This window comes from Castor canadensis, chromosome 8, assembly GCF_047511655.1.
Source record: "Castor canadensis chromosome 8, mCasCan1.hap1v2, whole genome shotgun sequence".
Classification (NCBI taxonomy): Eukaryota; Metazoa; Chordata; class Mammalia; order Rodentia; family Castoridae; genus Castor; species Castor canadensis.
This window is the reverse complement of record NC_133393.1, coordinates 19,758,022-19,771,767: the sequence shown is the minus strand read 5'-3', so window position 1 is coordinate 19,771,767 and position 13,746 is coordinate 19,758,022. Positions and strand designations below refer to the sequence as shown.

Here is a 13,746-nt window from a genome sequence, read left to right as displayed (position 1 = left end):
AAATTATTCTGCAAGACCCCATCTTGCAAAAACTCTTCACAAAAAAGGGTTGGTAGAGTGACTCAAGGAGTAAGTCCTGAGTTCAAACCCCAGCACCACACACACACACACAAATGTTCAGACTAGAAGGCTGGTGTTACTGAAAATGAGCTGCCCCCTTCCCCAATAGGTAGTTGTTGAGTTTTTAGCTGTTGTTATAGTGCTTTCCTTGAAAACTTTTGAAAGTCTTCTGAAGACAGAACTTCCCTATGGGTTCTGGGTCACTGTGTACCTTTCCATTCATTCCTAGGTATCTGGTGACCCATCTCATGGGGGCTGATCTGAACAACATCGTGAAATGTCAGAAACTCACGGATGACCACGTTCAGTTCCTTATCTACCAAATTCTCCGAGGTCTAAAGGTACAGACAATATAAGTAATAATTTTAAGGAATGAGTTCTCTCCTTCTTTCCCTCCCTTCTATTTAGGGCTTAGAACAAATGAGCAATCAACTTTTCTTAGGAAAATTCAAACCCACACAGAAACACAAGTAAAAAACGATGGTGTAATGAGCCATTGTGCTCAGTCAGGGACCACCACTACCAACAAACAGCCAACCTCGTTTCTTTTGTGTTTCTCAGGCAGGTTATTGTAAAGCAGGTCTAGGTATCATATCACTCCAGCCATAGAGACTTAAGTATAAATCCCTAAGAGTTAAGGACTTTTCATTATCATGTTAAAAAAATTAATCACTTTTCGGTATAATATCTGGTAAGTGTAATGTTGAGGCTTTATAAAACTCTTTAAGGAAGCTAATTTAATTGTGGCAGGAGCAGATAAACAGTGTTTCAGAATTAAACCATTATCTGTGATATTTAGCAGCTTTGAGTCTTTATTGAGGTCCAGAGAGCCACCCAGAAAATAGGTTGAAAGCTCAAGATAATAGAGCAGAAATTGGAGTATTATAACTGTTCACAATGCTGATAAAGTGTTCTGATTTTGAATCCCACTGTGAACGCTGGCATTCTTATTGATTCATGAAGATGTGTTGCAATTATGCTGTAGAATGCCACAGTGGAGGGTGGAGATAGCTTTTGTTTAGCTGACTTTTTTTTCCTCTTTTGCAGTATATTCATTCAGCCGACATAATCCACAGGGTGGGTATCTCGACTTTAATCATAATTGTCTTGGGGGTGTGAGGTGGGACTAGAAGAATGGTATCTAGCCAAGACCTTCATCTAAACTTACTTTCAGCCATGGAAATATTAATTGATTGCAACTTTCTCTTCGTTTAGACTAATAAAAGAAGGACTTATAGTTTGAAGGCTAATTTGGCCTGTAGGCTGAAGACAGTGTGTACACATCTGAATGAGGTCTTTCTTTTATGCTGGATCTTCATATTATCTGCAGGGGAGAACTGGCCATGCCTCTTGGAGTTGACCTGTGCTCTCTGTTTGCTCCCTAGGACCTCAAACCTAGTAATCTAGCTGTGAATGAAGACTGTGAGCTGAAGGTAAAGTGAAGCGATGAGGTTATTTGCTTGACTCACCAGACAGACTTTTTATAGGGATTGATTTATAAGCCATGACTTCTTAGCTGAAAATTTAAATTGTCCTTAGGAATGTCAGACTTTAAACTGTAGACTGAGTAAGGTACTTACGTGCTATTGAAAGTAGCATTAGGTGTTTTGTTTCAGTTTTAAGTAAAGATGGATTAGGAATGTGATATTAATTATATAAAGGAAAACTGTGCTCTGAATGTCAAGTATCCCAAAGCTAAAGCACCAGTTATTAATTAAGTTCCTAAAAGGAAAATGGCAGAAAACCACTCACTCAACATAAAGTAAGGGGGGGAGAAAGGGTGAGGGAGGGGGGCAGGGGGGAGAAATGACCCAAACAATGTATGCACATGTGAATAAATGAATAATTTAAAAAAACCATAAAATAAGAGAAAAGTGAACTAATCATTTCCAAAGAGCAAGCAGCACTACAACTCTTCTGTCCTACTCATTTCTTGGTTAACTTTTTTTGTTGTTTGTTTTTTTTGGCAGTACTGGGGTTTGAACTTGGGGCCTCATGCTTGCTAGGCAGATACTCTACCCCTGAAGCCACACCCCAGCCCTTGTTTTTCTTTTTGAGACATATTCCTATGCCTCAGCTGGCCTGGAACTCAGACCCTCCTGCCTTAGCCTCTGTAGTGCTGGGAGTACAGGCATACATCACCTTAATCATTGTGTGTGTATGGTGCTGAAGTTTGAACTCAGGATGGCGCATTTGCTAGGTAGGTGTTCTACCACTTGAGTCATGCCACCATCCCTCTTAATCAACTTTTTAAAAATAACTAGCTGTGCATAGTGTATACCTATAACCTTGGTTCAAGGCTAGCTTAGGCAGAAAAACTAGTGAGACCCCCATCTCTACAAAACAAGCCAAGTGTGGTGGTTCACATCTACAATTCCAGGTAAATCAAGAGGTGTAGGAGGAACCTGTTCTGAGACTGGCCCTAAAATATTAAAAGCAAAAACGGCCTAGGGCCTTGGCCCAGGTGGTAGAGCACCTGCCTAGCAAGTAGGAAGTCCTGAGTTCAAAATCCTAATACTACCAATAATCAATCAATTAATTAACATACAGTAAGATGTACCATTTTGTTTTGTTATTTTATCTTATGGTACTATGGGTTGAACTCAGGGCCTTGCTTTTGCTAAGCAGGTGCTGTACCACTTGAGCCACTCCTCCAGCCCTTTTGGCTTTATTTTTGAGGTCAGTTCTCAAAGGTTTGAACTTGGGGCTCCATGCTTGCTAGGCCGGCGCACTAGTGCTTGAGCTCTATACCACCAGATCTAAGGGCAACAGAGCTTTTTCCCTGCCACCATGTAAGCCTTGACAGTTTGCCCATTCCAGTGTCTGATATATGCTTCTTTCCCTTAGATTCTGGATTTCGGACTGGCTCGACACACTGATGACGAAATGACAGGCTACGTGGCCACCAGGTGGTACAGGGCCCCTGAGATCATGCTGAACTGGATGCATTACAACCAGACAGGTTTGCTTGCATTTGTCTGGGCCTTGTCAGCACCTTATGAGGTGTGTGTGTGATTCTCACAAGAGCAGTGAAGGAGGAAGCCCTCCCTTAGTGGGCTTTTTAAAGTCTACTAATAGAAAGTACTTGCTCAAGTGGGGAGCAGGGGCTTTTCTATACAGCTTTCAAACTGGGATTTAGCAGTTTTTATTTCTTAAGTTTTTATTTAAGTTTTCAACATTTTTTGAGTAATTCTACTTGAAGACAATGGGTTCATAATTTTAACCCTTCAATATTACTTGGGATAACCTAATAAGAAATATTTGCTCCTTTGTGAACAGCCTATTTCTTTTACCTTAAGTACATTTTTACTTACTCCATCTATGAAGCCCTTTAATTGGGGAGAAAGTCTTAGCTTATTTATTTCTATAAATGTAAGTGTGATTATTGAGCCTCAGTTGTCTTAAATAATATTGATTTGAATATTTCACCCTCATTGTAGCTAAGTATAAAAATAGTGACCTCGTGTGTGCTTTTATTTTTCTTCAATTTTGCCAGTGGATATCTGGTCAGTGGGATGCATAATGGCCGAGCTGTTGACTGGAAGAACGTTGTTTCCTGGTACAGACCGTATCCTTTTAAGAGTCTTGGATTCTTGTCTCTTCTCTGTATTCCAGTCACCATGGATGTGTATGACCTAACTTCTCTGTAGAGAAGGCTCTTATTTTCTTGCTTTTGTAGTTGCAATATTTGTTATGAGGTCTACCCTGTTGCTCAGTAGCTTTCTTTGCTAAGAAAGAGGCTTCCATTTGTTTTTGTAACCTAGAAAAATAAGCTTAAACCCCTTTCTTCTGTGGTCTTTTCTGCAGCAGGGTCCTTATATTATTAATCATACTGCAGTAGTTCTAAGACCCGAGCCTACCTGTGAGAGGCTGTTGATTCCAGTGACAGGTTTATTCTACTTACAAACCCTTAGTGAGCACGATACCCATCTATTAATCCAGGGTGTCTCGCTGTTACATTTGGTTGGTGTACTAAAAAGGCTGTGTTGTCTTTGTAATGACATACCTGCTGACTATTGTTAGGCTTGTTGTTAACAAATAGTAAAAGCAAGAAGTAAGAAGTTCACCCTGTCACTTGCCTTTTGTTTTTTAGCACAACTTTATTTCAGATCAGAGCTAAGCCTCAGTTTAGTCGCAGACTTATTGTCTAGTTTATGGTTTCTCATTGTCCCTTTCCTGTCTGTGTGTTTGCTGCACAGTTTAGTGATAATGCCATGAAAATGTGCTTTGTTCAAACTCCTAGCATTTCTACTTGTAGAAGATGTGCGGGTGAGAGCCTTAAAAAATGTGTCTAAAATTGGTTTGGGGGATATTTGTAAAACTCAGCTGACTGGCCTGCAAGTGGTTTTGGTTGGGCTCTTAGCACTGCCACATTTACCTCTGTACAATCCTGCTTAGAGATCTAATGCCTGTGTAGCTCTTACCTAAGTAAACTCACTGAGTTTATAAGCCAGAATTGTCAGTGTTCTTGCTTACAGTTTGGGGTGTGATCTCTGGTTGCCGTGCTGCTGGGGTATCTGTCCACATATTCTGTTCTGACCATCTTCTGCTGGAGACCATGCACTTTCCTGGTGATCTAGAAAACCTTTGCTCTTTATTTCTATGAATATGATGGGATCAAATAGGTCCTTAGCTCACTTTGTCAGTCCCCACTTTTAGATTTTGAGTTGGTTTAATGCCTAGTATTTCTCCCTTGTCCTTTGTTTCATTCACTTTATATCTGTTTCTAAGAAATTATATATAATTATAAAACAAGCCAACTTGAGAGAAGTAGGGGAAACTTGGTAACTCCCTTTGGTTCGTCATGTGGAGCAGACTCTATCCTGAGGCTGTTCTCCTCTATTCTCTTCTTGACATCTGTATCTCTAGCTCCCATTAAGCCAGTCACAGACATGCATGCCTGTGTAGACAGAAAGCAACAGAGAGACAGATGGATAGCATACTGGGTAGGAGTCTACACCCTGCAATCAGACTTCCTGGGTTTAGATGGTAGCTCTTTTACTTGTATCTATATAACTTTGAGCAAGTTTCCCAACCTCTGTGTCTCTCCATTCCCTTAACCACAAAACAATAATAATAGTACCTATCTCACAAGGCTGTTGTGGGAATTCAGTGAGGTCGTATCTGGAGAGCACTTAGACCAGAGCCTGCCAGTATGGCTAACATCATCTTCATTCCTGACTGTGTTAGTCACCCTTTCATCACAGTGACAAATACCCGAGAGAAGCAATTTAAAAGAAGAATTTATTTTGGCTGTGGGTTCAAAGGTTCCAGTCCGTGTTCGGTTAGTTCTGTTGCTCTGGGCCAGGTGATGCAGAATATCATGAAGGTGGCAGTGTGTGGCAGTGGAGACTGCTCACCTGTGGCAACCAGGAAATAAGAGAGGGTGGGCAGGAAGGAGCCACAGACAAGTTACTCTTCAAGTACACACTCCCAGTGACCAACTTCCTTCAACTATACCCCACCTCCTAAAGTTTCAGCACCTCCCAAAATAGTGCTGCCAGCAGGGGACCAGGCTTTCAATATGGAGCCTGTGGGGGACACTTCATATGTCCCTGGACCCCAAAGGCTCATTGAGTTCATCCCATAATGCAAAATGCATTTAGTCTGATTGCATTTCAACTGCAACCCAGCAGGGCAAACATTGAATCCTAGAGCTCCATGTCTGACATCCAGGTCACACAATGGCACGGTCTGAGCTCCAAAGGGCTTGGACAGCCCCGCCCCTATAGCCTTGCTGGTTGCCACCAGTGTGGCTTCTCTGGAGCTGCCTGCAACTTTCCTTGGCAGACAGTCCGTGTTCCTGGCCTTCAACTTTTTGGGGTCTCCATTGCCTCTTTGACTTCACTTTCTCAGCTTCACACTTTGCCCTCTCAGGCTGCTCACAAGGAATCCAGTCCTGCTGTGTATTGCCTGACCTCCCAGGCTTTCCTTTGAAATCTGGATGGAAGCTTTCAGACTTCTTGCATTCTGCCTGCCTGCAAAATCAGCATCACGTGGACAATGCCATGGTCTGTTGCCAGCTCATATAGTAGCTGGGGCCCCCTGGATCACAGCTGCAGCAGCTCTAAGTGCCTGAGTGGTTGAGTACAAAGAAATGAGTCCTTGGGAAACAGCTTCCTAGGCTCCTTGTGAGCTGGGAGCCCCAGAAGTACTCTCTTCTGTAGTGAAAGCCTGTGACATGAGCTTACAGTTTTTCAGGCTTTGGCTGGTTCCTGAGGTATCCTCAAGGCATCCTTCCTATTGTCTGAGTGTGAAGTACTTGATTACTTTTTAATGGTGCTAATCTCTGTAACAACCACACCCTTCTTGTCTACTACTTTAAACTGGCCTCCTTTTCTAGCTAAATTGCAAGCTTTTCAAATCTCTGCTTTTTTGCTCCCAGTTCTCACTATAAAGTCAGCTAAAAGCAAACAGCAGTAACCATGCTGCAGCATGAATGCTGAACTGCCTTGAAAGTTCCCCTGCCAAATGAATTAGTCTGTCATTTCTAAACTCAGCCTCCCAGTACAGTCAGTCTCAGGACAAAAACGTGGACAAGTTCTTTACCACAAGGTAACATGAGTGCCCTCCAGTCTGATTCCCAATAGAGTCCTTGTTCCTGTCTGAAACCCATGAGCAGTCTTGACTGTCCTCACTTCTGTCAGCACTTCTAGTCTTCTGAACTCTCACCAGAACTGCCCACTGAGCTCTGCTTATGGCATTCTAGGACTTCCCTAGCCCACATCTCCAAACTTTTTCAAATTCCTCCTACAAACCAACCCCAAAGGCTTCTGAAGCATGGGTTCAGGTAGTGACAGCAACCACCCCACTTCTCAGTACCAATTTTCTGTGTTAGTCAACTTTTTATTGTGTGACAAATACCTGAGAGAGGCAACTTAGAGGAAAGATTTATTTAGACTTGGATTTCAGAGGTTTTGTTGGCAGCTGACAGTGGAGTCTGTGATCAGAAGACTTCCAAATCCTTTGTGTCCCACACTGAAGAATCCATGGCAGAACACGTGGGTATAAATGGAGTGTATTAAAAGTTAGGGAAGGGAAATACAAAGAGGCGCATGATGGGGCCCAAGTGTAATCTAGAGGCAGAGTGTGTACTTCTAAAACCTATGCTAACCTAGGGGAAGGGAGGAATCAGGTGATTCCCATCAGATAATCAGTAGTGGGGAGGGGCATGGAAGGTTCCCAGGGCATGTGAGAGCAGTCCCTGAGCCAGTGTGGTCAATCTGAAATGCAATTTTAAGTTTCTGTGAGTCCTGAACTTTCCCTAATTTTAGCTTACCTCAGTTTCAGTCCTGCTTCTGGCAGAGCATCACATCATGGTGGTAGAAGTGTGTGGTAGAGGAGGCTGCTCACCTTATAGGTGAGCCAGGAAGCAGAGAGAGACAGGAGAGAGGCTGAAGTATGCAGTTATTTATGTTCTAGTGTGGTGGTTCTTTTGTTTGTTTGTTTGTTGCGGTACTGGGGTTTGAACTCAGGGCCCAGGCCTTGAGCCACTCCACCAGCCTTTTTTTGTGTGTGTGTGATTTTTTTTTTTTTTTTTTTTTTTTGAGATGGGATCTCTAGGACTATCTGCCCATGCTGGCTTTGAACTTCGATCCTCCTGATCTCTGCCTTTTGAGTAGCTAGCATTATAGACGTGAATCACCAGCCCCTGGCTGAGAATTTAAGTTTTAACCTTGGCTTATCCTGAAAAAAATTACTTAGTTTGGCAGTCTTTCATCATTAGTGTTAAGGTACCAATGAGATCAAAAAGTTCTAGTATCCTTTTTTTTGCAATTACTCTGATTTCTAGAAGTCCTGTTGCAAAACCTTTGGAGAACGTGACTGCAGTTTATTCATGATTTTTAAATTCAACTAGTTCCTGAGGTAACCTCCCAAGGAAGCTGTTTATTGGAGCATAGTTTTCTGTTTTCCTCACTTAGTAAGATAAGAGCCATAGATAAGAACTGAGTAATGTAACTTTTTGAGGTACTGAAATGTTTTATATCTGTACTGTCCTGTAGGGTGATTAGTAGGCACCAGCCTATGTGGCTAGTGTAACTTAGACACTGAATCGAGAATATTGTGGTAAAATGTATGTAACATAAAATTTACCGTTTTAACTTTCTTATTGTGAAATATACATCACAAAATTGACCGTTTTGAAGTTTATAATCCAGTGGCATTCATTGGATTCATGATGTTAGATAATCATCACCATTATTCTTGTGACTTTACAGAACCCTCCCATCCAACTTAATTATAGTTTGTTAATAGTAATTTTATAAAAATGAAGCCCTTTGCTTGGGCTGGCTGAGTGGCTCATGTGGTAAGAGCACCTGCCTAGCAAGCATGAGGCCCTGAGCCTGAGTTCAAACTCCTGCGCTGCCGCCCCCTCACCCCCCAAAAATAAAAGAATGAAGCTTTTCCCTATATGCCTAATTGATTAGTTATATCAAGCGGACTCGGCTGACAGAACTTGAGATTAGAAGGGAGGGAGAGTACAGGATGGCTCTTCAGGTGTAGCACTAACTTATTTCAAGTGCCATTGATTTGAAATGGATGAGTCAGGAAACATTACCAACTCTGACACTGCAGCTTGAGGAAGTAAAAGAGTTTCAGAGCTCTGTTATGCAGCAAATACTGTTTTTCCACCAGAGATCACAGCCTGGCTTGTTTCCTGTGTAATCAGGTAAATTCCTTCACTCTTGTTTCATTTGAAGAGAAATGGTCGTCTCAGGACAGGAACAGACAACGAGGCTGTGGAGTTATCATCCACTGGCCATCGGCAGCCGTCCTACTCCACATGAATTTTCTCTGTGTATTCAATTAGCTCCTGAAGTCTTCTGTTACTCATCTCTTCTTTTGATCTGTTCCAAACATGTTATGAAATAGTTCAGACACACTACAAGACAAAGAATGATACAATGAACACCTGTGTCCACTCCACCCAGATTATTTGATAAAATGTGGGCAATTGTCCTCTATCGTCACATGTACCCATGGCTTTCAGTTGGTTTCACATATTCTTCCTCATTTTTAGATCTTTTTTTTTTTTTCAGTGCTAGAGATTGAACTCAGGGTCTCATACCTGCTAGGCAAGTGTCTTAGTGAATGTGGAAGAAGAAAACTACTTGCAGAAAAGGCTAGGGTTCTTGAGGTTATCAACAAACCTTGGATACCTCAGGAAATTGGGCACTTAGAAGCGACTAAAATGCCCCTCTTTCCCTTTCCCTCTAATTATCCCATTATCTTCATCTTTTCTTTTTCCTGCTTTTCATTCTGATTACCTTTTGCTCCTGTTCTGTCTCTGTTACAGAGAACTTAATATAAGGCCTAAGATTACTGTTAGGCCTAAGTTGACCTTTCCTTCACTTTTAGAAAAGCTCAGAAAATTTATGATTTAAAACTTGAGATTGTGATCATTTCATTTAAATCACATTTTAAGTAAACAGTAAGTGTATCTTCTACCCAGGGAAAAGGGATTAAACCTGTTGTGGAAGTAGCTAATTTTAATGCAGTAAGTTTTGCTTTGCTCTGCTTATATAGCTTCTTGAAGCTCCTTCTGGCCTGGACATGTAGTGGCCTTGCAGTAGTAGCTGGCACTGTTGAAGGACTAGCTGTGGTTCAATAGATTTGCAGCTTTCAGAGAACCTCCGGTGGTTTATACTGAGGTTTGTGGGGCTCGACTTCGTTCGTGCAAGTGCTTTTAGCTACTAAGTAGATTTTTCTTTTATATCCTGTGTTTACTAATCTTTGAAATACTGCCTGTCATGTTCTGTCAACCCTTCTCATAGCCCTTACGCACTCGAGGCACTATATTTGTATACTCTTTATGGTATAAACACTTCAGGTAGTTTTAAGAACTTTGTTAGACACAATATCAAACGAAGGAACTTTTTGGACTGCTTTTTTGTATGTAAACTTTCCATAGAATGTGGTCATTCTGGGTTGTGAGGGCAGGGTGGAGGATTAGAGTGGAATTGAAAAGCATGTACAACAACCCCTGTTCAAGTCAGCCGGGATTTCTCAGGAGAAGCTACCTGCCCTCAAAGCCGAAATGATGAGAGTCCGTGGGAAGTCGGTTACAGGAGTTACTTGAACAAATAACTTCCTCTGGTTGTAAAACAAGATGGAGTGATTAAAAAACAAAACAAAACAAAACCACTGGAATAGAGGTATAAGTAAACTGTCGAAAAAAGGAGAGAATTAATTCAAACTCAAAATATCCAGGAAGACCTCATGGCAGAATTTTGTTTGAGCAGGTCTTAGAAGACCAAATAGGAAGAGGAAAGGCTTGGTCAGGGGAGAGTGGGGAGAGTGCTAAATTGTGACTTGCAGAAAGAAGCTTAGAAGGACCTGGAATGTTTGCTGTGAGTTGAACCATTGAGTGTGTGCAGAAATGCTAGTTGCAGGTACAGTCAGAAAAAGCCATCTGATACCAAATCACAGGGGGCCATGAATGTGAGACTGAGGATCTAGGATTTGATTCTTCAGGCCTGAAATTATTTCACACAGAGAGGGAGAAATGGGGTCCCAGCTCGCTAGTATACTTAGCCGCTGCTCTTCAGGTAGGGATCAGAGTGAGGTTAGGGAAGTTGGAAAAGTTACAGCTTCCTTAGAGGAAGTATATGTAAAACTTGACTTTCCCTCCAAGAAGTCACAAAGAAGTCTCTTAGACAAGAGAACCAATCCAGCTGCTTTATTATAGAGATTAGTTCTAATTCATATATTGTAAAATATCTTGCTTCAGCATTGACATCTAGTTTTTTCTCATGCTTGGTGCACTCTTATCTTGTGGTAGCTACTCAATTAAATGTTCCTGAGGAGGGCGAGTATGAGGGAACTAGGTTTATTAAATTGAGTAATTTTAAATAATCAAGAAGATCCTTTACTGATTTCTGTTATAACATAATTAGCCGCTTTATGTTAGAGTGAGGCAGTGTCCATCTCATCCCTGTTACTGCTCTCTGCCCTCAGACATAAGCTTTAAATGTTTCCTTTCAAAACCTTTATCTAAGAAGCCAGTGTTCAATTTAACCTTCAAAACACACTTGATTTTTGCCATTTGCAGGTGACAAAATTTTCTACTGCTCTTAATTTAGAAGTAACTTATGTAAGTGAACTTGTTTCTAATTATTCTTTGTTTTCTATAGGATATAGTTGTTTGGGCCTAGGATGAAATTTGGCCCACCTTTTCTTAAAGGGTAAGATCAGTAAATATTTCAGACTTTGGGAGCCCTTCCTGTAGTTTCTGTTGTAGCTCTGCCTATTGTAGTGTTACAAGCACTTAGAAACAGGAAGTAAGCAAGTGGGCATGGCTGCGTTCCGATAAAGCTTTATGAATAAAACAGTCAGCACACTGGAGTTTGTTGACTCCTGTCTAGAATTTTCTTCCATTTAAGCAGATTTTATATCTGGGGGAAAAACAAACAAACAAAAAACCAAAGCAAGATGCCAGTCATCTTATTGCATAAGTAATTCCTGTAACTTAGGCAACCATGGCTTGCAGAAGCTGTTATTTGTAATTGATGGTGTCTTGCCTTTATATGTATAATCATAAGCAAAAATATTTTCTTCTGTCCTGCTGTATCTGCTTCTCAAATATTTTGTGTGCCCTCCCTCATGTGCCAGATGTTACAAGTTAAGAATTGGGATGAGAGCTGGGCATGGTGGTATGTGCATGGAATTCCAGCTTTGCAGACAGCTGAGGCAGGGGAGCAGTAAACTTGAGGCTAGACTGGGCTACATTGCCCAGTCTCAAAAACAAACAGAAAACAAAAAAGAATTGGGGACAGATGGTAAAAGGCAGAGTCCCCCTGCTCTCATAGAGCTGTAGACCTGTAGAGGTGACAGACTTAATAAGCACACAGATTCCAGATTGAGATGCACACAATGGTGTCATGGAGCATGGTCCTGGGAGAGAGATAGGAGTGAGGCTTTTATTGGGTAAAGTGTTAGAGGGGCCTTGTGCAGAGGGTAAAGTTTAAGCTGAGACTTAAAATTGAGAAGGATCTAATCAGAGGAGTCAGATGGTCATCCTCTTTTCCTCCCCACCTCTGAATATCAGGGTAGATAGGGTAAACGATTCAAATGGTCACAGAAAATATTAAAAGCTATTTTTGTAAGTTTTTTCTCTCTTCTAACTTCCTTTTAGACAAGACTTAAAAAATAAGAACAAATGAAAACTTTTTTTGTCGTGTGGTTAATACATGTACATTCATTCTGAGTGTACATTGAAATGCTGGCTACCAGAATTAAAGAAAGTTCTGGCATTGTGGCTTACTATCAACAGTTTTTAGTATGTCTGTATTCATTTTGCCTTTATAAGGTTAGTGAACGCTCAGAGGGAGAGCGCCCTCTGCTGGCTGTCTGGCCCTAAAACTGCCTACTATATGGCTTGGGAGGGGGAGGCTTCTAGAGGGCGTGCCTGAGCCTGCAGCTTTGGGATCTTCTCAGGCCTCCCAACTGTCATATTACAAGCTCTTTAGGTCAGGCCTTAGGGGAATAGTCACAAATAGAGTGCATGTTCCCAGCTGCCATGCTCTGCTGCTTTTTTTTTTTTCCATAGCCCTCTGCTTGCCAGTGCTCTCTGCTTGCCAGGCTCGGGGTGGAAGGTGAGGGGGTAGGTATGGACTGAGTGGGGCCTTTGTGTTTTCATCTGCCGTCTTTGGCAGTTAAGACCCAGCTAAGGTCGTCTCACTTCACTGATGCGTGGTGTTGACAGGTGCACAGATGAATACAAGTTGGTATGTGTGGCAGCATTTTGAATCTTTGCACAGGAGGCACATGTCCTACTTGAAGTGACCATCCTGCAGAAGCTGCGACCTAGATGAATTCACCGTGTTGGCTTGGTTTGGGGTTTTGAACTTTTGTTGTTGGGGTGTTTTGTTTGTTTTTGTTTTATTTTGTTTGTTATTGTTTGTTTCGTTTTTATTTTGTCCCAACATTTTCCTTTATAGTCCACCATTAGATATTGATCAGTTGAAGCTCATTTTAAGACTCGTTGGAACCCCAGGGGCTGAGCTTTTGAAGAAAATCTCCTCAGAGTCTGTGAGTTGATGCCTTGATTGTAATTACCTGCCCTGTTGGGAGCCTCTGCCACTTGCCCTCCATCATTCTGTACTTTGACCCTGGTATGTTTGTAAGCACGTGTGCCTTTTGTATGCTGACTTCTGAAACAAGGTATATGTGTGTGAGTGTGCATAATGTGTGTGTGTGTGCATGTGCCTGCTTGCATGCATGAGCGTGTTTTCCTCTCTTTATCTGGGCGTGAACTTAGATCACAGGACCTCTCTTGGGCAATTGTATCCCAGTAAACATGAAATTTAGATTCCCATTCATTCCAAGTTATTACTGGAAACTTTATGTCTCTTTTCTCAAGCCCTGACGTCATCACTCAGAAGTTTCACATGTACTCAAGGGCTCTTTCACTTTTTGTTTAGTGTTCACTCTCAGAGCACACCATGTCTAGCCTCAGTTCTGAAAGATGGTAGTCCGCACACTACCATCCCTTTCCAAAAGGCACTTGCTTTTTATTGTTTTAGAGTAGACACATATTCCGTATAAGGTATCTGTTCCCACCAGGGCTCGCTGTCTCCCCAGCCCTCAGACCATAACCTTACTTAGGAATTGCATGTTGACCAACCTGAGAGAAGGCTTGGGAGTTGGAGCTGGTGCTTTCCTGCCTGTCAGAGGGATGTAGAT

General features: G+C 41.8%; 1 protein-coding gene across 11 annotated transcripts in view; it reads left to right on the top strand.

The window, feature by feature from the left end:
* Mapk14 (mitogen-activated protein kinase 14) overlaps window positions 1-13,746 on the top strand; it is a 67,852-nt gene that overhangs the window by 41,626 nt on the left and 12,480 nt on the right. For 7 of the 11 annotated variants that reach the window (XM_020168904.2, XM_074082332.1, XM_074082337.1 and 4 more), the window contains exons 4-10: window positions 290-401; window positions 1,108-1,137; window positions 1,276-1,353; window positions 1,446-1,493; window positions 2,908-3,022; window positions 3,557-3,628; window positions 13,013-13,092. In XM_020168904.2, coding sequence (XP_020024493.1) covers window positions 290-401; window positions 1,108-1,137; window positions 1,276-1,353; window positions 1,446-1,493; window positions 2,908-3,022; window positions 3,557-3,628; window positions 13,013-13,092 — 535 coding nt within the window. The remainder of the gene's footprint in view (window positions 1-289; window positions 402-1,107; window positions 1,138-1,275; window positions 1,354-1,445; window positions 1,494-2,907; window positions 3,023-3,556; window positions 3,629-13,012; window positions 13,093-13,746) is intronic. The other 4 variants (XM_020168905.2, XM_074082334.1, XM_020168906.2 and 1 more) reach the window with 3 other exon arrangements.